At 40.0% G+C, this 27,140-nt stretch overlaps 1 protein-coding gene and 1 non-coding gene across 2 annotated transcripts in view; one reads left to right on the forward strand and one right to left on the reverse strand.

Annotated features, from left to right (window-relative positions):
- Positions 1 to 4,904: 4,904 nt before the first annotated feature.
- Positions 4,905 to 4,977, reverse strand: trnak-cuu (transfer RNA lysine (anticodon CUU)). Its single transcript has one exon. It is a non-coding gene; the product is annotated as a tRNA-Lys (tRNA).
- A 5,328-nt stretch (positions 4,978 to 10,305) lies between these two features.
- The window catches only part of carm1l (coactivator-associated arginine methyltransferase 1, like), a 36,851-nt gene continuing 20,016 nt past the window's right edge, over positions 10,306 to 27,140 (forward strand). Inside the window, exons 1-6 of the mRNA XM_029447439.1 lie at positions 10,306 to 10,323; positions 11,807 to 11,825; positions 12,308 to 12,480; positions 13,714 to 13,861; positions 15,411 to 15,559; positions 26,650 to 26,761. Coding sequence (XP_029303299.1) covers positions 10,306 to 10,323; positions 11,807 to 11,825; positions 12,308 to 12,480; positions 13,714 to 13,861; positions 15,411 to 15,559; positions 26,650 to 26,761 — 619 coding nt within the window. The remainder of the gene's footprint in view (positions 10,324 to 11,806; positions 11,826 to 12,307; positions 12,481 to 13,713; positions 13,862 to 15,410; positions 15,560 to 26,649; positions 26,762 to 27,140) is intronic.

Below are 27,140 nucleotides of genomic sequence, written 5' to 3' on the forward strand. Positions count from 1 at the left end.
GGCCTCTGCATCAAGTGTTATTCAGGCCATTGACTTTAACACCAGGCATGCAGTGTCAAGTCTTGTTTTCACAACCGCATCTGACTATAGAATAATGTACAACTTTGATCCATCTACATTATTACCAACAGCTGAAGACGGAGAACCACATGACTGAACGACAGAGACGGACAAGGAACTTCACCAAGACCAGACTTGACTGACATTCCCTAAGAGGAACCAGAGATAGAAATGTTTGTTAACGGATCATGTAAAGTAACCTAGAGGATCCGAATGTGACAAGATCTCTGTAGTGACACAGACAGACATATTAAAAGCAGAAGCTCTTCCTAATCATCTGTCAGCAGAGCAGCAGAACTGATAGCGTTGACAGAGGCATGCAGATAAAAGAAAGATAAAGTTGTAGATATCTACACAGACGGTAACTATGCATGTTCAACAACATGTGTTTGCTCAACAAGTACATAATAGCGGTAGGGTAACATTGACTAACTGACTAATTGACTAATATTACTAACTGACTAATTGACTAATATTACTAACTAATTAATTGACTAATATTACTCACTCTAATAGAAGACTTATTGAAGGCAGTACAGCTACCAAAGTATATTGCTTTATATAAAGGCACAACACATATGATAAGAACTGATCCAGTTTCAGTAGACAACAATATGTAAATGAGAAGACAAACACGCCAGAACACAAGACAGAGATATTGAAAGAGATGCAGAATGCAGCTACAAAGTAAGAACAAGCCGTTGGGACTAAGAATAATTACATACAAGACAGAGACGACTGATGAAAGAACACTTGACCAGAGAAGAACTCAGTACTACCAAGAACATATATAAATGTGTGTATTGAGACACGGTATTTGACCATGTCTCAAAAGGGGGAGTATTATATTGAGTATTATATTAAGTATTATATTAATAGAGTATATTCATAGCATTTGATTCGAATGCCGACTCCAATAGAATCCATGCAGATGTGCGGAAACGGATATTCTGAACTAAATAAATATGAAGGAAATAAATATAGTTTAACGATTATAGACGTATATAAAATGAGCTGAAGTATTTCCAACACATACAGTAGACGCTATGACAGTAGCTAAAGTGTTTACAGCTAAATGAACTGTAAAATAAGGTAATGTGGGTAAAGGATAATAATAATAATGATAATAATAAGCTTTATGTAAGAATTGCAGGCCAAAGTGCTTCACTGCAAAGACATAAAACATTAGACAGAATAAGAACATTTACGGTACAATAATCAGTGTTGATGTAAATAAGTGTGAAAGACTAATGGTATAAAAGAACACTGGAAATCATGCCAAGTTTCCCTATCTGTGCCGGGAAAACTATCAGAGCCATATTTAGAAATATACCACCATTTGGGAAGAAAGGAAGGAAGGAAGAAAGAAAGAAAGGTAGAGAGAGAGAGAGAGAATCCTGGTGACACCTGACACATAAATATATCACCACTCCTGTGAGAGACACTGACTCCATAAAGCAGAAACTGGACCTCTTCGTGGTGAAGTCTGACTACACAGGGAGGTGGTACCCATAAGGGCGCTTGTCTCACCATCAGTGAAGATTCAACAACCCGAAGTTTTAGAAGGGGACTGTGAAATGGGGGTCAGAGTCATCACAGGAGGGTGAGTATAGCCCTGTACACCTGAGACTGCACAACCACATCAAATTTGATTTCTGTGACGTAATAACCTGTCCCTCTCCCCTAACAATATGCAGAACAGATCAGGTGGGCAGAGGAACACATCTGCGCCACGGAGAGGAGTGACATGTAAGAAAATAAATTATTGTGATCCATTATTCCTCACCATCGTTTCATCGCATCCCAGAGATTAGAGACTGTTTTAGGCAGCAGAGGTTTTAGGAGCAGGTCCACAAGGACACTTTAGGATAAAGGTAGAAAACAAGAAGACTGCAATCTCAAAGCAGTCAGTAGGAAAGGATATAAAGTTACTACAGTAAGAAATAGAGTAGGCATGGAGACAGGATATGTGGGGAAGAATATGTGGCTTGACTGCAAACTGTATACCACTAGCTCAGTAAATATATTGTGTGTGTGTGTGTACCAGTCAGGCCCCTCCTTGCTTTAAGCCCAGTCCCAGTAATACTCGGACCAATAACAGAGTAAACCTTTCTGTTAACAATGATGCACAGTGTAACAGAACCACTCAGCCCAATTTGCAAAAATTTCCATAAGAGATATCCAACTCACAGAACCAATAGCACAAGACTGAAATATGTGCATTGATGACACTGGTCGAGCGTTTCTATGTTTGGCCCACAACAGGTCAAACTCTTGTGAGCTTGAACTCGGTGGAAGAGAAACACAGCACCTGGGGAGAGCTTCAGCTCCACAGCATACAAGAGATGCAGTAGGAGTGCCCCGGGGAGTGCCAGAGATCAAATTGGAGCAGGTTTTGACTCATTGTTTTTATGATGGGCAACTACCAATAAGAATGTGGATTAAATACATTCATTGCATCTAACAGAGGTTTATTAATTATTACAAGGGATGCCGTTAAGGGACAAGCTAAACAACAAGCAGCTTCCAGCGTATTGACATGATAGAATGTCTTTAGACATGCTCCGAGCAGAGAAAGGAGGTGTGTGTGCCATGTTTGGATCATCCTGTTGCACAATTATATCAAATAATACTGTTTCAAAGAGATCAGTTACTAGAGCCTTACAAAGATTGACAACATTAGATAAAGAATCAGCAGAGAATTCAGGAGTAGATAATTAGTCTGGTGATGCTATGGAAAGAAGGTTCGGGAGATGGAGAGTTCTCATGTAACTGGTATCTTCAGCATTAATAGCTATATCAATATCAATTTGTACATTATCTCCACAGTTTATATTTTGTAAATATTTATGCACTTTTTATATTCATGTACCAGCTAACCCAGAGCAAATTCTTTGTAGGTGAAAACCTACATGACAAGAAAGATTATTCTGATTCTGAATACTTACTGTATGTGGATGTTGTTCTATACCATAAATTAGAAGCCGCATGACGAGATTGATTGATTCCACAATAACAAAACAAATGTATACGAGTACAATCCCCTCTCCACAGATTTATGCAATTTGATAGAACTAGCCTGATTACAGAACAGAATTGCATTAGACATGTTGCTAGCTGAAAAAGGGGGTGTCTGTAAATTGTTTGGCTCTGTGTTGTACTTTCATCCCAAATAACACAGCCCCTGATGGATCCTTTACCAGAGCTTTGAAAGGACTTGACAGACTCAGCAAAGAGCTAGCATCAAACAGTGGGGTAGAGAATTACTTCACAGGCTCCCTGGAGCGTTGGTTTGGTCAGTATAAGATGTTGGTGTTGTTCATACCGATAATGATAGGAATACTAATCCTATGTGGATGCTGTTGCATTCCATGTATCCACACCCTGACCACTAGACTGATCACTACTGCCCTGACCAAAGAGAAAGAGACTGAGAAAGGTCAGTTTTTTATGCAAGAGCAAACCAAGTTACTCATAGACTATGATATAGAGCAGGAACACGACAGCCAGGAGGAAGATGATTTCATGTGAATAACTCTACAAAGTGTTTTTTTGCTGCCATACCGAAGCCACTGACTTTATTGTAGTTACAGTCTCTTACTGTAGTCACAGTCGCACAGTCGTATACAGATATTAGTCTAATACAGACATTAAAAGTTCACTAATATTTACTGTCTTTTACTGGAAGTGTTTTGTATGATACTGAAGCTAAAAGTTCTTTGGTTTTATACAGAAGGTATTTTTTATTAAAGTTGATGTTTTATACAGAAGGTACTTTTTATGACTGGAATAAAAACAAGTGCACTATGAATGTATTCTTGTATACCATATGCTGAATTTGTACACCACTCGGTGCCTTATATTTACTGGAGGGGGAATTGTCAGGTAAATTAATCCTAAATTGTATTAATCCACATTGGAAAGACTATCATATGTATTTGTTTACCTCAATCAATATATATATATATCTACACTACGAATATGTTTCTGCACAATTATGTATTTGCTGCACTGAGTGTATTACAAACATAATAGGGGCACTTCCCCTTTAAGAAAACGGGTCAACAAACCATTACTTCCTGACTGCTGACGGAGGAGCGTGTTGGCGCCAAACTGGGACCAATAAGGAGAAGGTCAACGCCTACTCCATGTATTTAGTCACATGTTTTACGACCCTTTGTACACACTGGAGCGGAGCCGTGAGACAGCAACATGGGGGCTTTTAAGCCATGCAGTCTGAGAAAACGGCGATGCGAATTGTGTCCTCAGCTGAGAATATTTTCTATGTTTGACTTATCACGTTAAATAAATATATCGATTGCACCAGAAGATTGCTGTTTTGATTCGACATTCAAGCTCCGAGTTCTTCAACTTTTTCCACCCTTTACCACCATCTTGAGACCATCTCGGCTCACTTGTTTTCGACCATATCCAAGGGTGAGATTGCTGTGAGTAACCAAACCACACCCAAACTAACTACGGCTGGGGACAAAATGGTCCAGGTTTCAAAGAAAAGGTTACCTTCGGTGCTACAACATACAATGAACCCTCTCGAGGACATCTCGGCCCACTTGTTTTGCTCAGCATCCTTGGGTGAGATTGTTGTGTTCACCTTGGCCCAGATGAATAAAACCATGTTTTTTATGATGCAGGTTTCTAAACTACTTGTACCAACTCGCTAGGTGTGAATACACCAGCTCTAGGACATCTCGGCTAACTTGATGTATCCTGAATCTGAGTGTGGAACAGCTGCGTTCACCTTTGACAACCAGGTGGTGAAACAAACCAGATTTTGAAACAACTGGTGCAAACGATATAGGAGTGAATACAATTGAAAAGGCCAACGCCCAACTTGGGGCTTGAACCCACGACCCTGAGAGTAAGAGTCTCATGCTCTACCGACTGTGCTAGCCGGGCCTGTAACTCTGAAAAATTGGGTCGTCGGTTCGAGCCGCTCCATGGGAGATGGTATTTTGTACAGTGGACAGCTCTGCTCAAGGGTTAACTTTGATCCAAAGAATCAAACCTGTTAGTGAAACACTCCAGAATGTGTAAAAACAGGTCCAGACGTGCTAAATGTGAATCCACCATCTTGAGACCATCTCGGCTCACTTGTTTTCGACCATTTCCAAGGGTGAGATTGCTGTGAGTAACCAAACCACACCCAAACTAACTACGGCTGGGAACAAAATGGTCCAAGTTTCAAAGAAAAGGTTACCTTCGGTGCTACAACATACAATGAACCCTCTCGAGGACATCTCGGCCCACTTGTTTTGCTCAGCATCCCTGGGTGAGATTGTTGTGTTCACCTTGGCCCAGATGAATAAAACCATTTTTTTTATGATGCAGGTTTCGAAACTACTTGTACCAACTGGCAAGGTGTGAATACACCCGCTCTAGGACATCTCGGCTAACTTGATGTATCCTGAATCTGAGTGTGGAACAGCTGCGTTCACCTTTGACCACCAGGTGGTGAAACAAACCAGATTTTGAAACAACTGGTGCAAACGATATAGGTGTGAATACACTCGAAAAGGCCAATGCCCAACGACCCTGAGATTAAGAGTCTCATGCTCTACCGACTGAGCTAGCCGGGCCTGTAATTCTGAAAAATTGGGTCGTCGGTTCGAGCCGCTCCATGGGAGATGGTATTTTGTACTGTGGACAGCTCTGCTCAAGGGTTAACTTTGATCCAAAGAACCAAACCTGTTAGTGAAACACTCCAGAATGTGTAAAAACAGGTCCAGACGTGCTAAATGTGAATCCACCATCTTGAGACCATCTCGGCTCACTTGTTTTCGACCATATCCAAGGGTGAGATTGCTGTGAGTAACCAAACCACACCCAGACTAACTACGGCTGGGGAAAAAATGGTCCAGGTTTCAAAGAAAAGGTTACCTTCGGTGCTACAACATACAATGAACCCTCTCGAGGACATCTCGGCCCACTTGTTTTGCTCAGCATCCTTGGGTGAGATTGTTGTGTTCACCTTGGCCCAGATGAATAAAACCATGATTTTTATGATGCAGGTTTCGAAACTACTTGTACCAAAATGGTAGGTGTGAATTCACCCGCTCTAGGACATCTCGGCTAACTTGATGTATCCTGAATCTGAGTGTGGAACAGCTGCGTTCACCTTTGACCACCAGGTGGTGAAACAAACCAGATTTTGAAACAACTGGTGCAAACGATATAGGTGTGAATACACTTGAAAAGGCCAACGCCCAACGTGGGGCTCGAATCCAGAATGTGTAAAAACAGGTCCAGACGTGCTAAATGTGAATCCACCATCTTGAGACCATCTCGGCTCACTTGTTTTCGACCATTTCCAAGGGTGAGATTGCTGTGAGTAACCAAACCACACCCAAACTAACTACGGCTGGGAACAAAATGGTCCAAGTTTCAAAGAAAAGGTTACCTTCGGTGCTACAACATACAATGAACCCTCTCGAGGACATCTCGGCCCACTTGTTTTGCTCAGCATTCCTGGGTGAGATTGTTGTGTTCACCTTGGCCCAGATGAATAAAACCATGATTTTTATGATGCAGGTTTCGAAACTACTTGTACCAAAATGGTAGGTGTGAATTCACCCGCTCTAAGACATCTCGGCTAACTTGATGTATCCTGAATCTGAGTGTGGAACAGCTGCGTTCACCTTTGACCACCAGGTGGTGAAACAAACCAGATTTTGAAACAACTGGTGCAAACGATATAGGTGTGAATACACTCGAAAAGGCCAATGCGCAACGACCCTGAGATTAAGAGTCTCATGCTCTATTGACTGAGCTAGCCGGGCCTGTAATTCTGAAAAATTGGGTCGTCGGTTCGAGCCGCTCCATGGGAGATGGTATTTTGTACTGTGGACAGCTCTGCTCAAGGGTTAACTTTGATCCAAAGAACCAAACCTGTTAGTGAAACACTCCAGAATGTGTAAAAACAGGTCCAGACGTGCTAAATGTGAATCCACCATCTTGAGACCATCTCGGCTCACTTGTTTTCGACCATTTCCAAGGGTGAGATTGCTGTGAGTAACCAAACCACACCCAAACTAACTATGGCTGGGAACAAAATGGTCCAGGTTTCAAAGAAAAGGTTACATTCGGTGCTACAACATACAATGAACCCTCTCGAGGACATCTCGGCCCACTTGTTTTGCTCAGCATCCTTGGGTGAGATTGTTGTGTTCACCTTGGCCCAGATGAATAAAACCATGTTTTTTATAATGCAGGTTTCGAAACTACTTGTACCAACTGGCTAGGTGTGAATACACCCGCTCTAGGACATCTCGGCTAACTTGATGTATCCTGAATCTGAGTGTGGAACAGCTGCGTTCACCTTTGACCACCAGGTGGTGAAACAAACCAGATTTTGAAACAACTGGTGCAAACGATATAGGTGTGAATACACTCGAAAAGGCCAATGCCCAACGACCCTGAGGTTAAGAGTCTCATGCTCTACCGACTGAGCTAGCCGGGCCTGTAATTCTGAAAAATTGGGTCGTCGGTTCGAGCCGATCCATGGGAGATGGTATTTTGTACTGTGGACAGCTCTGCTCAAGGGTTAACTTTGATCCAAAGAACCAAACCTGTTAGTGAAACACTCCAGAATGTGTGAAAAAAAAGGTCCAGACGTGCTATGATGCAGGTTTCGAAACTACTTGTACCAACTGGCTAGGTGTGAATACACCCGTTCTAGGACATCTTGGCTGAATGAAACAAACCAGATTTTGAAACAACTGGTGCAAACGATATAGGTGTGAATACACTTGAAAAGGCCAACGCCCAACGTGGGGCTCGAACCCAGAATGTGTAAAAACAGGTCCAGACGTGCTAAATGTGAATCCACCATCTTGAGACCATCTCGGCTCACTTGTTTTCGACCATATCCAAGGGTGAGATTGCTGTGAGTAACCAAACCACACCCAGACTAACTACGGCTGGGGACAAAATGGTCCAGGTTTCAAAGAAAAGGTTACCTTCGGTGATACAACATACAATGAACCCTCTCGAGGACATCTCGGCCCACTTGTTTTGCTCAGCATCCTTGGGTGAGATTGTTGTGTTCACCTTGGCCCAGATGAATAAAACCATGTTTTTTATAATGCAGGTTTCGAAACTACTTGTACCAACTGGCTAGGTGTGAATACACCCGGTCTAGGACCTCTCGGCTAACTTGATGTATCCTGAATCTGAGTGTGGAACAGCTGCGTTCACCTTTGACCACCAGGTGGCGAAACAAACCAGATTTTGAAACAACTGGTGCAAACGATATAGGTGTGAATACACTCGAAAAGGCCAACGCCCAACGTCTTATCCTCTACTGACTGAGCTAGCCGGGCCTGTAATTCTGAAAACTTTTTGTTTTAAAAGAAATACTAGGGTATGTAAAAATCCCACAGGGGTGAAACTGTGTGCTACATAATTATATTTCCTTCTCTTTCCCTCTTCTTTCTCTACTATCTGGCGCGGGATCTACTGGATTTCCATTTTCATCGTCCAATCACGATACTCGCTGTCCATTCTGAGAATGGACCTAAGCCGACCACGCCGTGGTCTCCCAATGGACCTCAACCAAAAAATAGAAGTTTAAAATCCCAAAGGAAATAAGTCTGTGGAGAGATTCTGAATTTTACCAACCAAATAAATCGTACTAGCAACAAGGGACGTCATGAGAACCGATTGACATTTGGAAAAGCACATTTGATTTCGTACAGTGTGGGGAAGTGCACAACATTGAAGTTGCGTAGTTGTGTCTCAAAGAGACGGAGCTTCACACAGAATGCTTTCATGTGCACAGTAGTAGTTCACTGTTGAGATGACCAGTAAAATCAACTAAAAATTCCAGGTCTGCCAAATATGGATGGTCATGAATAGGTCAGTCCTTCTCTTTCAAAAACAGGGAACAGGGAATAAAACCACTTCAGCACGGAGCTGCGACTGAGCCAGCGCACATCAGAATGGTTGAGTGCGTCCCCGTATTCAGCATCGAAATCAGACAGGAAAGCTTGAAATTCTCTGTGGTAAAGTCCTCGTGCTCGAATTATGTTGTGCCCTTTAGACTCCTAAGACCAAGCAGCTCTTCTGTAACACAAAAGTTATCGTCAACTCCCCTAAAAAAAATTAACAGCTGTGCTCTCATCACATGCAATCGAGTAAAAATCTAAAGCACAAGCTTTATCTGACACTTGATGTTTTAAGTTAGCTGACAAGTCAAAACTGTGTTTCTGTGTTCGAACTAAGAAGTACAAAACATTGAAACGCAAGTTTTTATCTGGGCCATATTCCATTATAATTTTAGAATTTGCTGCGGGCCAATTCAAAATGGACCACGGGCCGCAGTTGGACACCCCTGATCTAAGTGCTCATGAGGTCTAATGAGGTCATGCACTAACAGTCATGAAACATTATCTCTGTAATTTATAATGAATTATAAGTGTCTTATGGATGCTTTTGACTAGTTATGAACTAGAGGTTGACTAATGCAGCTTTTAATAAATGTTGACATATGTACATATACTCACTTCAACCTATACCTCATAGTATGCCATCATAGTCCCTGCAGTATCATACATTCTCATTGTATGTGTTAGTAAAGTGAAGTACATATTGATACATGCTTCATCATAATGTTACATTGTTGTTGTAAATAGAGTGTATTGCACTTTCATGCAATTGCAATAATCTTTACTGCATTACAAGTAGTGAAACTAGGATATTGTGTTTATTACAGAGATGGACTGAGAATAGAAAATTACCATAATGACTCAGACAGTTGTCAGCATTTTCACTTCAGTCTCCAAACAGCAGAGGGTGCTGCTGCTTTTCCAGTGGAGACGTGGCCTTACAGCCTTTAATGTATGTTGGCAAAGATTCTGACAGAGGAGTTGATATGATAAGGCACCTCAAACCCAGCTCCTTCCAAGCATACTTCCTACAATTTGAGTTTAAAAGTGTTGTGAATGGTGTTTGGGCAGCTACACCACCTGGTTCAACAATTTCTTTTTCGTTGGACTCAGGAAGAGCGTCTGTTATTAATGTCTCCTGTGGCACCAGGTGTGTTCATCGAGAGTGCACACAACCTACGGCCAGGCGCCATCTTCAGAGTTACAATATGAGACTTCCTTTCACCGTTCCGAGACTAAACTCCCCTATCGACCCTGTATTTAACACATGTGCTTTAGCTAGAATAATACTTCCTGAAGAAACACGTAAACGTTTCTGTGAAGCTGCACACATACGGGTATCATGGCTAACCAAACCAAGGTTAGAAGATATGAGTGTAAGCTTCAATATAATAACTATAATAGTAAGAGTTCAGACAGGCTACAATAAAAAAATATAAAATAGCAGCAATACCTATAATAGCCCTAAATAAGGTGAGCAGTAACCTAGTTTTTCCCATGGAGCCTGAAAGCATCATCAGTGAGTTCCCATGATGTGGTGGAAGCCCACTCAGAGGCAGCTCAGCACGTGTGCTGTCTAATATTTTAGAAAACTGATCAGGTGTACGTACATATGATACATAACACATAACTTCTCACTCTATGTCTTTATCTACACGCTATGAGATTCTCATGGTACAATAACGTCTCAATAATTATAAGGGTATCACGGAATTACACTATTGTTATTATGAGTATTATTATTATTATTATTATTATTATTATTATTATTATTATTATTATTATTATTATTATTATTATTATTATTGTTATTGTTATTATCAGTTGCAATGGCGCTTAAAGGATAGAGAACAGTAACTGTAACATGTTACATAACTAAAGCATGTTGGTTATAACATGTTAGTAACACTATAGTATGTTCAAATGAATACTAAATAAAAAATAACCGAGCGCTATGAGAGAAATTAATCATTATTGACTATTAAATTTCCCACAGCACTTGAAGGCGGCACGTTGACATTTAGAGGTTGTCTTGTAACAGGAGCACACACACACAGATACACACGCACACCAAGCTGTGTGTGACAGGCATCATCTGCTCACATCTTCTTACATCTCACCAACATTTTCCGGTAAGCCAAGATTTTTTGTTTGACCTTCATGTTGGTGTGCCCACCTCTGTCTTCTGTGGGACAAAAATGCGGCCAACTTCATTCAAGAATCCGTCAGTTTAATGTTTACCCTTCTAACTCCAGTTAAATAATGTTGAGCATAGAAGTCACGCTAATCTGGAGCCTCTAACAAATAAACGTACGCTATGTAGGACTTCTGACTTTGTTTTATTTTTAGGAAAGTGTTACAAATGGACCAGCAGAAAATGTATTTGAGTCCAAGTGTCGTTGGGCAGGACTGAACCCAAATTGCTCCTGAAGGCTGTGATACTGTGTGTGTGTGTGTGTGTGTGTGTGTGTGTAGGTGTGTGTGTGTAGGTGTGTGTGTGTGTAGGTGTGAATGTTGGCAAGTAAAGAGCTTTGGTTGGTTGGCCACATACCATATATCCACTTTTAAAAGCAATGGTTTCTAACGTAACCATTGCTAAACGGCAATGCATTATTATGACTAACGTTCAGTGATAAACTGACGACAATGCAGCAAATCGCCGAATGTTCCTTTATGAGATGCTCTAAATAAAGTATAGTGGTTAGTGCTACTTAGACTCTATTTACACGATGTGTCTTTTGTTGTTTAAAATCAGCAGGAGTGTAATGCATCCTGAACGAGGCTTTTGTGTTTCAGCGCTGTACACGATGCTCCCTCTGTTGTTCATGTTGCTGTGTCTTCAGTGTGGACGGCTCTGCAATGGTGAGTCTTTATGTTCCACAGGAGACAGACACAAGTTTACTTAAGTATCATCTTTTATGACACATCTCCTTTGATGTTTCTCTCGATCTCTCTCCTCCTGCACCCTCTTCCTTCCATCTCCATCTCTTTCTCTTCCCGTCACCCATTTTGTCTTCTTTTCTTTCTTTTTTTCTTCCTCCCCATATCATCCTTTCTTTTCCATGCCTCTTCAGACATCTCTAGGGCTGCACAAAATATTGTTTTTTTAATAATCATTGCGATGTCAACTTGCGGGATAAACACGGAAAACTGCACTTTGCACTTTAAAATATAGCCGTCACCCTTTTTTTTATTGGTGCTTTTGTGCTCAGTTAATGTTTAATTTGTTCAATAAAATAATGTTGCAAATAATTTCCTTTCATTTTTCATTGCATTTCAGAACTGTAAGCAGCAGAAAGGCAGAACTTTAATATCTGTTTTTTTTATCACTTCTATTTGACCAGCTCTGCACATAGCGCAGACACAGAACCTTCTGGTGGAGTACGGAGAGTCGGCCATCTTGCCCTGTAATGGCTCAGCCTATCGAGAGGAGGAGGGGAGTTTCCACTGGGAGGCGATGGGGGAAGATGTGGCAATTCTGCGGGGAGAAGAGTTAAGAGAGGGAGACAAATATAAGGTTAGTGCAGTCCTTCTGTCATTTACAGTCTGAAATCTACAGTTGTTTAATCAAGTTGGCTATGGTTTAGTGGAGTGCGGGTTTACACTATAAATCATTTCATTTTAGTGTAAAATGTTGACTCACTTACCTGAAGTGATTTCATATTATGAAAAGTTTGTGATATGGGGTAGAAAGAATAAAGGAGCTACCTTCAAGGACACGGCATATTTAACACTAAATGACTGAGGTATGGCTGACTAATAATGTTTTCTCAGTGCCAATACAGATTATTAGATTATAACAGTTGCACAAACATTTTTGAATAACACAAACTCCTACAAACTTAGTCAAATGCCTTTAAGCATATGTTTAAGGCTAGGGTGATTGAAGTATTTCAAAAAGATTTGTTGTTATATTTGTTCAAATACTTTTTACATCCCGACAGCAAAGCTCTGAGAAAAAAATCTGATATCTGTGGCTGTCACAAGAAAGTTACAAATCCGTCCAATCATTTAATTGGGCCCGAATGAAATGATTGTATGAAATGCTTGGGGCTGTGAAGGGCATAGGGCCCAGCACAGAGCCCTGTGGGATTTCTACATGATATCAGGTGGGCTGATAATTCTGATGTGTGACCGGGATGATTATGGAGCACTTAAGACATATTGGAAGAGCAGCTTGTGGTAATGAGAGGTTGCATATTCTAGTAAACACCTGTCAGCTGATCTGTAAATGCTTTCAGCACTCCATTTTCGATTATAGGAAAGTATCCAGTATCACACGTATATGTGTAAATCACAACCTGCTCATAGATATTAACCCCATCGCTAATTGTCCAGGAGTTACTGAGAAAGCCCAAGGAATATATATTTAGTTTTTGAGGGTTCAGGGACAGTTTATTCACTCTAAAAGGCAAAATATTCCTCTGTTGCTCTCACTGAGTAGTGAAGACATTTGTCATCTGCATACATGTGGATTCTGTGATTTGTCAGCTGTGTTGGAAGATAATTTATATGCAGAGAAGTCATGGTCCACTTCCCTGTGGCATATCATACCTGCATGAAGCACGAAAAAAGAGCCCTTCAATTGTAATTATTATTTATTATTTACAGCTAAAATATACAGCAATGCATTAACTGTAAATCAAAAATATCAAAACCAGCCATTGTTTGAACTTTACTGTAACAGATTGCAAGTTCACTTCATACCATATGAGGACGCTTGTAATTTACTGTCCATAATTTCTTCCAGGGCCGAGTCCAGATGCCCTCAGAGGAGAAACTGAGGGAAGGAGACTGGTCTGTGGTCCTTCAGCGCATGTTGCTCAGTGACACTGATATGTACGAGTGCATTTGGCGAGGAAGAAAAACCATATCAACTGTATGGCTCACAGTCGTGGGTGAGTTGGAGAGAATAAGGGGTGGTTCTCAGCTACTGTCATGGATGTGTAAGACTAACTACACTTTACAACTTCATATTTGCTCTGACTCTGTTTAGTTTTTTGTAAGATTCATCCGAATCTTACAAAATCCAAAATCTGTGTGAATGGTGTTAAAACAGCTTCCTAAAATCAACTTGTCCAGAGGTGTGTGTGTGTGTTCCCCAAATCCAACAGCTTGCCGAATGTGTGATATAGTCTTGGGCCCCATTTAGTTCCACATAAAATGTTAAAAAATGCACAACCCCCATTAAAGCCCAAATGTTAACTTGTTATTTTTATAATGAACAATGCCCACAAAAATGATGAAAAGCATGGATAAATTTGACACAGCTGTAGAGATTGTTGTAAAGAGGTCAGTCTGGTTCAAATAAAGTTCAATATCAAACAGCTGAGGGTGAGGAGAGGGGGAATGCTGGAGGGCAGGAAATCTGTGGTCGCAACAATATATCTGAATGCGAGCATACAGTTTGAGGAGAGGCAGAGCACAAGCAGGGGCAATTTGAGTGTGAGCGCATGGTTTTGGATGAAAGCATTACAAAATCTGAACATTAAAATCAAGGAGGCATGCTCTCAAATTGAAATAAAAATTGCTCTTGAATAAGGATAGGAAAACACCAAGTTGTTCACATAATCCATTATTTTTTGAGTAGTAGTTGGGGAAGAAGGAGAGATCTTAAAGCTCTAATTTAATTCTTCACACATCTCCAAACACCTTGCAAAACCCTTCAATATCTTGCCTGGAAAAAGGGTTTGATGTGCTTAAACTAAGCATATAGAGGCTTCTCAGCGGAAGCTGGCGGTTGACGGTTGACATTTTGTAGTGTCCTCTGGTAGTATGAATTAATCATACATAGCTAAAATCATTAAGATTAGTGATATGGGGTAATGACAAAAGAGCAGTATGTAGAATCACACTATTAACCCTTTGGAGTCCGGGGCTAATTTGGGCGTTTTCGCATACTTTTGATTCTGCCTTCCTAAACCCCATTAAGAAATGTTTAGCATGTCAATGTTTGGTATTTTTCTTCAGCACAACCTCACCTACTGTATATAACCTGATAGTTATTTTAAAATTTTGACAAACTATATGACCCAAAACCACACAAAAAACGTAAAAACGGATTTTGAAAATGATTTTATTTTTACTATGGGTAACACAAACATGCACATTGAAACATTTTGAAAGCTGGAAATATATACATGGGATGTCATTATGATAATGTAAAAGTTTTATTGAGGTAGCATGAACCTATATACACATTTTCTGAACAAATAGCAGGTGTATCTAGAGGCGTTTTCCCCTCATTCCTCAAAGTTTTTTTGTTTTTGCGTTTTCACCAGTTTGGCACCAGCTAAGTATTCTAGGCAACAGGCTGCTTCCTGATGAGGTCTCCAACAGAAAGTCCCTTCCACACTGGAGGGAATTCTTCCACACCTTAAGTTCAAGTTTTTATCTTTGTTGTTCTTCTTCAAATCAGCTATCCACTTTCTCCGCTTTTCTCACAAGTTCCACACGTCGAGGGCTCCATAGTGGTGCCTGCAGGAGACATGGTGGATCTATCATGCTATGTTCAGATCTCCAGAAGCCAGTCCCTCAACGACCTGCAAATCTGGTGGACCAGGAACGGCATCACTATAGTGTCAACAGAAAAGGAGGTACTGTATACTGCAAATGGATAATCATGTCCTAGATGCAAATATATTTTCATAAATGTCCAGGTATATTTGACCTATTATCTGATGTAATAAAGAGAAAGATTACTTGCATGTGTATGAGTAAGAGATGTACAGATGTACGAGTACAGACAGGCTATGTACATTAATTATGGATTTCAACAAGGATATGGAGCAGCCAGTCTGTGGGGAAAAAGTATCCAGCTAGGTGGGTTGGGGGGCATGCACCACCGTAGAACATTTCTCGCCGTAAAAGCCCACATTTGGTGGTCTCTGGCGGCACATTCTAATGCTCCATGCTCTAGTGTTCCATCATAAACACTGATCTTAGTTATTGCATATTTCAATCAGTTTACCTACCCAATTGTAATCATGTAGTGAATTATATTACTGTAAAGGAGTCTTCTTACAGTCTATAAATAGCTTTAATATTAAAAATCATGCCTATTCCTGACTGATCTGAACTTTTGTAATAAGAATCATTAGACCTTATTTATTATTATTTTAAAATGTATTTACACTTTCACTCCATTTTCTTCTCTATTGATATACTTCACACTTATAGGCAGTTAGCTATGCTTTAATATATACACATATGTACACATACACAAATACTACCTGGTTGCGAAATGTTGCTCTCTGCTTTTGATATCCCCCCTGTGGTCATTCTTTGTGTGTGTATATTCATAGTTTCATCCTTGTTTCGGCTTAGACTAAATACATTTAATGCATCTCATATTCCCGCCAGCAGATAGTGCAGGTTGATAAGAAACACTAGCTTTCACCAGTGCCGTCTCTGTACTATGATGAACTCTAAATCCAGATTGAAAAACCTCAAATAAACTATTATTATGTAAAAAATCACACAACTGTTTTGCAACTGCTTTCTCAAGGATCTTAGCGAGAAAGGGAAGGTTAGATATCGGTCTATAGTTGGCTAAAACCTCTGGATCAAGACTAGGCTTTTTAAGAAGTGGTTTTATTACAGCTACTTTAAAGGATTGTGGTACGTAGCCAGATAATAGAGACAGGTTGATCATATTTAATAAGGAGGTGTTAATTAAGGGTAAAACTTCTTTAAACAGTTTAGTTGGAATCGGGTCTTGATGGTTTAGACGATGAGATTGTTGAAGTTAGTTGGTTAAGGTTGATTGGAGTAAAACAGTCTAGATATATTTCAGGAGTTACAGATGTTTTTGAAATTCCGGAGGTTGAAGTTAAGTCATTACCAATTGAGGGCAGGAGGAGATTAATTTTGTCTCTAATAATTAGAATTTTATCGTAAAGAAGCTCATGAAGTCGTCACTACTGAGAGATATAGGAATAGAAGGCTCTGTAGAGCTGTGGCTCTCTGTCAGCCTGGCTACAGTGCTGAAAAGAAACCTGGGGTTGTTCTTATTTTCTTCTATTAAGTAAGAGTAATAAGCTGCTCTGACATTACAGAGAGCCTTCTTATACGTTTTAAGATGATCTAACCAGACTAAACAAGATTCTTCCAATTTAGTGGAACGCCATTTACTTTCAAGATTTCTCGACTTTTCTTTTAGTTTGCGGATTTGTAAATTATGCCATGGAGCTTTCTTTTTCTGTTTTATGATCTTCTTCTTTAGAGGAGCGACAGAGTCGAGTGTTATTTGCAGTGAGGCTACAGCGCTATCAACAAGATGATTAATTTGGGAGGGACTAAAGTTAGCATTGGAGTCCTCCGTTATATTGATATTGAGTCCTGGTATTGAATTAAGTGCTGATGGAATCACTTCCTTCAATTTAGTCACAACACTTTCACATAGACATCGAGCGTAGGATATTTTGCCTACTGGCTTGTAGCCTAATAACAGGACTTCAAAAGTTATTAAAAAATGGTCTGATAAAAGAGGATTATGCGGACACACTGATAAACCTTCAACTTCAACACCATATCCCAGAACAAGGTCCAGAGTGTGGTTTAAACAGTGAGTTGGATGATGTACATTTTGACTGAACCCAATTGAATCTAATATTGAGATAAATGCATTATTAAGGCTGTCACTATCAACACCGACATGAATATTAAAGTCACCTACAATAATTACTTTATCTGTTTAAAGGACTAAACTTGATAAAAATTCTGAGAATTCAGATAAAAATTCAGAATACGGACCAGGAGGGCGGTACACAGTAACAAATAAAATTGGTTTTATTGTTTTCCATGTTGGGTTTGAAAGTGTAAGAACAAGGCTTTCAAAAGAGTTATAATTTAGTTTAGGTTTAGGATTGATCAAGAGGTTTGAAATATGGCCGCAACTCCACCTCCTCGGCCAGTGCCTCGAGGAATGGTAGTATTAATATGACCAGGAGGAGTGGATTCATTTAGACTGACATATTCTTCATGATATTAAATCATTAACCAATCCAGCTTTCGTTGATAAAGATCTGATGTAAAGAGCCCACATTTAATTTTTTTATTTAGTTGCACTTTTGCAGCGGTGGTGTTTATTTGAATTAGGTTTTCATGTATAACTCCTCTTCTGTTAACCATAGATTTTATTCATTTCAGTGGTCGTGGGGCAGACACAGTAACTATGGGGATTTGAGTGGGTGACTGCCCGGAAAGAAGCACAGAGAAGTGTGTAAGACTGCAACTCTGTCTCCTGGTCTCAACTCTGAGTTGTCATGGATCAGGTCCACTAATAAACTTTGTAATATTATTGGATATGAGATCTGCTCCATCCAAAGTAAGATGGATGCCGTCACTCCTAATCAGACCAGGTCTTCCCCAGAAAGTCCGCCAATTGTCTACGAAGCCCACATCATTATCTGGACACCACCATGAGAGCCAGCGACGGAATGATGGCATACGGCATAAACATTCAGAAGATTTGGCAGAGGACCAGAGAAAACTACGGAGTCCGACATTGCTTTGGCAAATGTACACACCGATTCCACATTAACTTTAGTACACTCCGATTGACGCAGTCGCGTGTCATTACCGCCGACGTGAATAACAATCTTACTGTATTTACGTTTAGCCTTAGCCAGCAGTTTCAAATGTGCTTCTATGTCGCCCGCTCTGGCCCCCGGAATGCACGTGACTGTCGTCGCTGGTGTCTCAAAATGAACGTATCTCAAAATTGAGCTACCGATAACCAGAGTTGGCTTCTCAACTGGTGTGTCACTGAGTGGGGAGAACCTGTTAGAAACAGCAAGCGGTTGGTATTGAACCGTGGGCTTCTGATAACACTTCTTTCGGACAGTCACCCGGTCTCGGGCCCCGCCGGGGGACAGCTAACAGGAGATACCACTGGTCGGCCCGCACCGGCTATAGAGAGCTTGCTAACAGCTACAGTTGCTAATCGCTGACTAACCATGGTGCGGAGCCGCTCATCTATCCCTTTAAAACTCGCCTCCAACCCTACGTATAAACTACATTTAATACACATACTAGTATGACTAAAGGAGGCAGAGCAATAGCTAAACATGAAACACACCGAGCAGGAGAGAGCATAACAGGAAGAGGAAGATGCCATCTCTAGCTGCCAAGCTACAGCAGCTAACGTTAGCAGAGCCGAAAGGAGCGTAAAGAATTGAGGATTTAGCGAGAGTCGCTAAGAGAAGGAGGATAAGGAGAGAGTTGTAAGTGCTTAGGATGTACAAGCATATGTTTAGATAGACAGGTAGACAGGAAATTAGCCGATGTGATCAAGAATATAACAACATTAACTGAGTCAAGCTGGAGCTGCCGAAGTATACTACCAGCAACACAGAAACATTAACAACCGGAAATGACGCACTTACCGTAAAGCACAGACGTAAAGCTCAAAGTGCAGGATTATGAAAGAAGCTTCAAACTACAGATGTCAAATAATTACTTTTGGATGTTAGATGTTAGAATATAGTTACTGTTACATATAAGTGAATGAATGGGCTTAATAACTGTGTTAGATAATGTTGTTTCAAGAAAATTAAAGTATTAAATGTCGTTTAAGCCTACCAGGGAGCTAAAGCAGAGCTTTTCAGAGAGAGGGTGAATACAGGTGTATGCAGGCAGATAGTATGAGAAAAAAATGTCTTCATTAAAGCATGTGAACATGTTCCAATAGAAACCCAAAAGTAAAAGGAAGAACATAATATGCATAATATGTCTCTCATGGGATCATCTCTTTCTTTGATTTATTCTCTACAGCTGAGGAGTCTAACTCTGAGGATATGCAAAGGATTACTTTATTGTTTGACACAAAAGAAGCATTTCATCTTCATATGAACCCAACAATGATGAGTGACAGTGGAGAATACCACTGTTTGTATAAAACCAGGTTAGTTCACTGCTTTATGCGCAACATTTAAAGTAGGTTAGATTTGTGGTGGAAAATGATCGTCTATTTACCACAATACGTAATAGGTTAAGGAGAATATTTGGTTGATTAGCTGTTGTTTCTTTTAGTTTTTGCATAAGACCTGTGTGAGTCACATCTCTGGCTCCTTATTACTGTTGAAAAATATGGTTATGGCCTTTAAATATATTGCTTTGATAAAGTACAATTTCATATTCATACCTTAAAGGGGTACTCTAGAAATATAATATTTCAACTTCTTAAAGTTAGAGGATTTGTGAGAGAATGAAATGTTAGGAATCAAAGCAGCCAAGGCCGAGATATCTTGCCTTTTAGTGTAAAAAAATAAACACTTGTTTGACATTAACAAATACATATTTATTTAAATATTTCAAAGGCTTTCAGGACCAAAAACACTTTTGCTTTTTCTACATCTGTCCACTGGACGTTACAATTACAGTAATTCTGGACAGAATGAGTTACTTTCATCATGTAAGTGCATGAAGAAAATCATTGAGAATGCAGTGATAAAATGGGCTTTTACTACTATTACTGCAAGTAATAACCATTATTAATGGTATTTTCAGGGATTCTGATGATCCCAGGCCTGGGACACCAGAGAGTATCACATTGACTGTTCTGGAAACAAACCCTACAGGTATTGGTAATCTTCTTTCTTATTCTTCTAACTGCTGCAGCACAATATATTTTCATTATGAGAGAATGATGCAATATCACAGAGCCCTTCAGTGGGAAATCCTGTGGACTGGTGTAATGTTAAACACATAGTCAGGCAACTGCTGATCTTACAGTTACAAATCCAGTGAACTAAAAACATATTTTGGTTACTTTGTTATACAGTTGTTCACCCTGATGAGCCAACCAGAACAACAGAGGACTGGGTCACTACCTCACACTGGCCTATCATTTTTTGGACAGAAGAGGTGAATGTCAGTGATATTATACCTGAAGATTCTACGCAACCAATTAAAGGTGAACCTTGCTCAGTAAGAATGAAAATATATATTAATATATGGTTATAATATATTAAAAAAAGTAGAAAAGAGGCTATCGGACGACACTGGTCATGTTTCTGTTGCAGGAGTAAATACCAACTTAAACTTTAATGTGTGCCCTCCATCTCCGCTTCTTCAAGGCACCCGAGAGACATCACAGTGGGACACTATCCCATGGATTCGGATTGGGCTCATCGCCGGAGTCTTGCTGGGCACCGCGGTGGTGCTGTGCATTCTCAAAGCTGCACAGAGAATCTGAAAGATGCAGCAAGATGGCTGGAGTCCTCCCTCGACCGGTCTACGTGACAGGTTTGAGTGGCTTCTGAGCTATGTGCCAAGGAAGAGCTTCCTTGTTTAAAGAAGTCTAACAGCAGTTGGGCTCACCACACATGATCTGGAGTTAAAACTAGACCGTGAATTGTGAATGAGGACAATATACAAGATTCAGGTTTCTGACCTACTGCGTGAGGAACAGGAACCTGTATGCAAACAGAAACGTTGATCCTTGAGAGAGTTTGTTGGTGTGAAAATATTGCGATGTTGTTGACCCAAGTCCAGAGGAACGTTGATGTTCTGGATCATGGTTACATTTGTTTGGTACACTTGAAAATGGCTGCTGCAGAAGTTTGAAAGGAAAGCTATACATGTCCATGTGGACAGGATTCAGGATGTTCAACTGCTTGGTGTCTCCTTTGTTTGTCCATGACATGTGCAACAGCAAATAAAAAGATTGGGATGAACTCATGACAATTGTACCTTTTAGGAATCATCATTTACAACAGATTCTTAAATAAAAGCGCTTCCTTTAGATGTGTGACTGAAGCCATTCTGCTAACTGGACTGCTTAGTGTTGAGAAAGTGTTGCAATACCAGCCAACAGCAGCAACAGCACAGGTTAGAAAACGGGAAGACTTCTCAACAACATATGGTCCATTATTATATAATATATATAATCAAATTGAACTGACAGCCTGTCTCTAATAATAATCCAATAAATATGTGGTTCTTTAGCCAAGGAACGGGAAGGCCCTCACTATTATTTGAGAATTTCTGGAATTTACGAGGTTATCCAGGCTCATGAATGATGATAGTTGAAGTCCCAAAACTCCTTTATAAGGCAGACTGTCTGTATTTATTCATTAATTTCTTCCAACTATTAAACTACTTCATCCCTTACAAAAAAGATTAAATTAGACCTTTGTAAGCATTGGCACCCATGGATACATTTTACTGTATATTAATGCCAAGTGAGTGTCTGTGTATTGATTACGTTGATGTTTGCTTCACACTGGACTGTGTGTCTACAGGGTCCATGAGTAGAAGATCGGAGCTTCTCACCCCTCTCTGGTTAGGAATGAGGGACAGGTGAAATTCAATATAGAAAGGAATCTGTGCCAAACTGCTGTATAAGGCAATCATATAAGCCATGTAAACTTCAGCACCAAACCTGCTCTCGAGTCACTGTCACAATACGGCTTAATAATACACTCACTATAAAGAGCTGAGTTTTATCATAGTTTTTATCATTTATCATTTATCATTATCATAATCATGTATATGTTTATCCCAAATGCATTTCTGCAGAAGTAGAATAAAAATACATTCTCTTATAAGAAATTGGGACTTGGAGTCAGGATGTGGTTAGCCTAGCTTAGCATTACACATTTGATCATTGTCACACATATGAGATCATACACACATCCTGACATTCATTCCTGCAGTTTACACTAGTGATGTGTCCTTTCGTGTCGAGGCTTCGAAGCGCGTATCGAGGCTTGTGTCGATGACATATGTGATGACGTTCGAAGCCTCCCGAACCTGCCGTACCCTGTGACTTATTCAGGAACAGGTTTGGCGTGCGATTCAAAATATAAGGGGGAGCGAACCGCAATTGAGCCCCCTCATAATCAACACTATATATAACCGCAAATTTGTGGGTTGTTGTTGTCGTAGTATTGCATTGTTGCTGTTGAGTTGTTGGTATTGCGTATGTATTGGATCATTATGGAGCCAGCCAACTAGCGAAACAATTGTTATGCACACCAGCATCATCTTCCTTGTGAGCAAGTAAAGATACCAAATCTAAATCTGTTAAAAAGAAAATGTACATCCAACGTGTACATTACACATCCCTGGTGGCGTGGCTCATAGAGCAGGTGACCCACATTCCAATGCTTGCTGCAGTGGCCCGGGGTTCGAAACAGACCTGCTGCTATTTGCTGCATGTCATTCCCCTTCTCTCTGTCCAATCTTAAACAGCACTATCATTTGAGCCGTTAAATGTGGCTTAACTTGCCATCTCGAAGTGGAATCAATGCCCTGTTTTAAAAAACAAGATGGTAAATAGCCAACCTCGGATGAACTTCTATATTTAGCAAGGACATTATGTAGCCTATGAATATTAATAGCATGTGTTATAGTATCTAGCTCCGCGGCTTGGTATACACCACAGAACTAGTGGGGTCCAGACTTCCCTGTATAAACAAGTCAGTTACTTTTCAAACTGTTCTGAAAAAAAAAACATGGACCTGCAGGAGCATGTTTGTGTTTTTCTCCTAAACTTACCATCATGTCTTTTACTGGGCGGAGTTGTTGGGGTTCTGGTATTAGCAAGTCTGATTATTAACAAATATTAATGATAATTAATATTAATAAAACTATTAACACAATTATAATTATTTCCCCCGGATTGTTTTTACTGTCACCTTTTTAGGAACGGACTGGGAGAAGGGTTCCACAACTATTTTGCACACATAGCAGACATGCAGTACTACAGGCTGGAAATACTATTACATCACCCTGTGTATGTGTACTTTGAAGTTGGTAGCATTTCCTTATCTAATGTAATGTTCTTGCAAAATGACATGTGTCAATGTTTCATCTGTTATCTTGTAGTAATGTTATACATCCAGCAGAGGGAGTGTTGTTATTGTAAATCGACTGACCTTCCACCATGATGTGTTAGACAAATTTATATTTTATTTTGTTTCTAACATTAATTGTCTGACAATCTTCTTTGTAAAACAAAGCTTGGCTTTGATCCTAACCTAAACCAAGTCCCGGAGACCTTTTTCTGTAGAAAGACCGAAATGGCTTTATTTCTAAATGAAATCCTACTGATTTTAGTGATTACATTACAGGTCATTTAGCAGATGCTCTTATCCAGAGTGAATTACAGTGAATTAACTACAGGGACAGTCCACCAGGAACAACTTGGGGTTAAGTACCTTGCTCAGGGGTACAATGGTGGCAGCCCTGGTATTGAACTCACAAAATTCCTGTGATGTAAGTGGAAGCTGAACCACTAGGCCACCTCCACCCGTGATCCCCTAACTTTTACTCTTTAAAGAATTATCTTGACAACTGTTGGATGGATTGATGATATTTGGTACAGATATCCAAGGTACCCATGATGTGTCCTAATAACTTTAGTGATCCTTGATGACTCTTCATCTAGCGTGATAATCATGTAAAAGGTTAAATTTGTCCATTTTGGACTGATGTTGGAATTGTCCAACATCAGTGACATTCCCATCAGCCCTAGCTGTGTGTTTATTCCTACTAGCAAATGTGAGCATGGTAACATGCTAAAGTAGTGTTTATTCCTAATTAGCAAATGTTAACCTAAGATGGTGAACATGATATAAAAATTATACCTGACCATCATTGTGCCAAACACACACATATCTCATGTTGCCAGGTTATGAGAAATCACTTGGCTGTCTTTAATCTTTTCTATTTAGAAACTACAATATACATTGAATGTTTTTCACAGATATTCTGTTGATTTCTGTTTCTTCACAACTTGTGTTCCAAACGTTTCCCCCTCTTCTCCCCTCTAATTCTTCCTCTTCCATATCTCCTCCCCTTTTCCTCCATCTCCACCCCTCAGCTCTCTCCTCTTCTTTTTTCCCAAAAAGTAGTTTCATTTCACATTGAAGAATGGAGGAGAGGAGTGAGGAGTCCATGGCTTTCTTTGTCAGGGTCTTCTCTCTGCAGGAGGAGGAGTTGAGGGCTGAGGAGGAGCACATGGACACACATGAGGAGGTAACAGTGGAGGTTTACTGCACGGGGAGCACTGTATATGCAGTATATAATACTTTTCTTAACTGGGGTGTGATTTTTAAAAATGCATTTTAAGTAAATAATCTGTGGTTTAAGGTTCCAGATTCTCTTATTTATCAAAAAGTATGCAGTTCTAATTTGCACAGCTCTGAAACTAATCTCTTCTGGTTTAATGCACTTTGATCCTAACCCACCAAAATGAAAAAGGAATGAGAAAAAAAAAACATGCTAAGCCAAAGGCAGCAGATGTGTTCAGCAATGTGTTTATATGCACTAAGGAAGTATGATTATATTATATATTATATTATAATGAAGTATGACGTCTCTTCCTTCCATCAGAGACACTGCTAATAAACGCTGCCTCACCAGAGCCCAGAACATTATAAAAGACCACACTCACCCCCACCACGGCCTGTTCTCCCTGCTGCCCTCTGGCAAGAGGTTCCGCAGCATAAGGAGCAGAACAGCCAGATTCTACAACAGTTTCTTTCCCCAAACCGTCAGACTGTTGAACCAAAAATAACTTTTTCTCCTGAGCAATGTGATGTGAACTCCACTCTAAGAACTCCTAAATGTATATATTTTATAGAGTGTATATATGTTATTTATATAAAGTACATTTATATTTTAAGTACACATTTAATTTTATATTTATGCATCAGCACCACGACACTTTTAAATATTTATGACCAGTCACTTTTACAGTAAGCCAGGACAAATGAAATTTCATTTGAATTGTACATTGTATAATCTCGAAATGACAATAAAGTTTTTTGATTTGATTGATTTGATTTGATTATTCCCTGCCATTAGATGGAATCTGATTTCTGAGGTATCTTGTTTACAAAAATTACGATTTGCGAAATCGGCCAGTGACGAAGAGAAAATGTTAGCATTGTGCGTTTCTGCAAATCATGGAAACGTTGAAGGTCAAAGTTTTTGCAATCAAGCTAGTACAACAAGCGCTAAGGTTTTTGCCTAAACTTAACCAACCGTTCCACAACATTAATCACGTGGCATTGAGCATTCCTGCTCATATGAAACTTATTTTTGGTTCAGAAACGTTGAAAATCAACGTATCCTTGGTTTTGCAATTTTTTTTTCCTGCTGACTCAGTTGATTTACTTTATATGATTAAGTAATTAACAGGATCTTTCTGGCTTTCTTAGCCTGATAATCAATTATTACTGACTAAATGTCCTTTTTGTTTACACGGCATTATTAATTCTGACATCATGTACATGTAAATATGACATTTTTTTGTGGTTGGCCTTAACAAAGAAGAGGTTTGTCATGTTGAATGAAGAAATATTTTTGATTTAAGAGTTTGAGAGCTTCTTCTGATTTCTGAAGGTCCATCCATCCAGCCATCCATCTATATACAAATCTACCAATCAATCCATCCATCAATCAATCCATCCATCCATCCATCCATCTATCCACCCATTCATCCAGCCACCTATCCAACCATCCATCCATCTATATACACATCCACCTATCCATCCATCCATCAATCTCACCACTTATCCATCCAACTATCCATCCATCCATTTGTATAGTGTAGATGGTTCATTAAAGTAGCTTCACAAATGACATCATATTGCATCTGGTCTGTTGTAGTTTGGTTTTATCCAGTGTGCAGTAATATAATCCAGTGTGTTGTGCTCTGAATGAGGTCCAGGAGGAGGTGACCAAAGGACAGCAGGTCAGTGTGTGCAGACAGAGAGCAGAGCAGGAGCTCACTCTGCTCCTCACCACAGGACTGGAGGCTCAGCAGCTCACTGTGCAGGATGGTGAGCTCACACACACACACACACACACAAACACTACAGAGGCTGTAGTTGCAGAAATAAATGTGTGCCAACAGTGCAGTGTTTGGATAAAGCTAAGGACCCAACTAGGAATGGAATCTTAGAATCATAATGGACAACTGATCATTAATATCCAGTATTTACATGACTTATCTTAGCACCTCTCTGGGAACCATCACCTTATCGTGGTGGAGAGGTTTGTGTGTCCCTATGAACCTGAGAGCTGTGTTGTCTGGAGCCTAGTGCTCCTGGTAGGGTCTCCCAAGGCAAATTGGTCTCAGGCGAGGGGCCAGACTAAGAATGGTTCAAAAACGACTTCATGAAAGAAAGGGAAAGGAAAGGAGAGACCCTGCCCGGAGGA

The sequence above is a fragment of the Cottoperca gobio genome, chromosome 2 (genome assembly GCF_900634415.1).
Source record: "Cottoperca gobio chromosome 2, fCotGob3.1, whole genome shotgun sequence".
Taxonomy (NCBI): domain Eukaryota; kingdom Metazoa; phylum Chordata; class Actinopteri; order Perciformes; family Bovichtidae; genus Cottoperca; species Cottoperca gobio.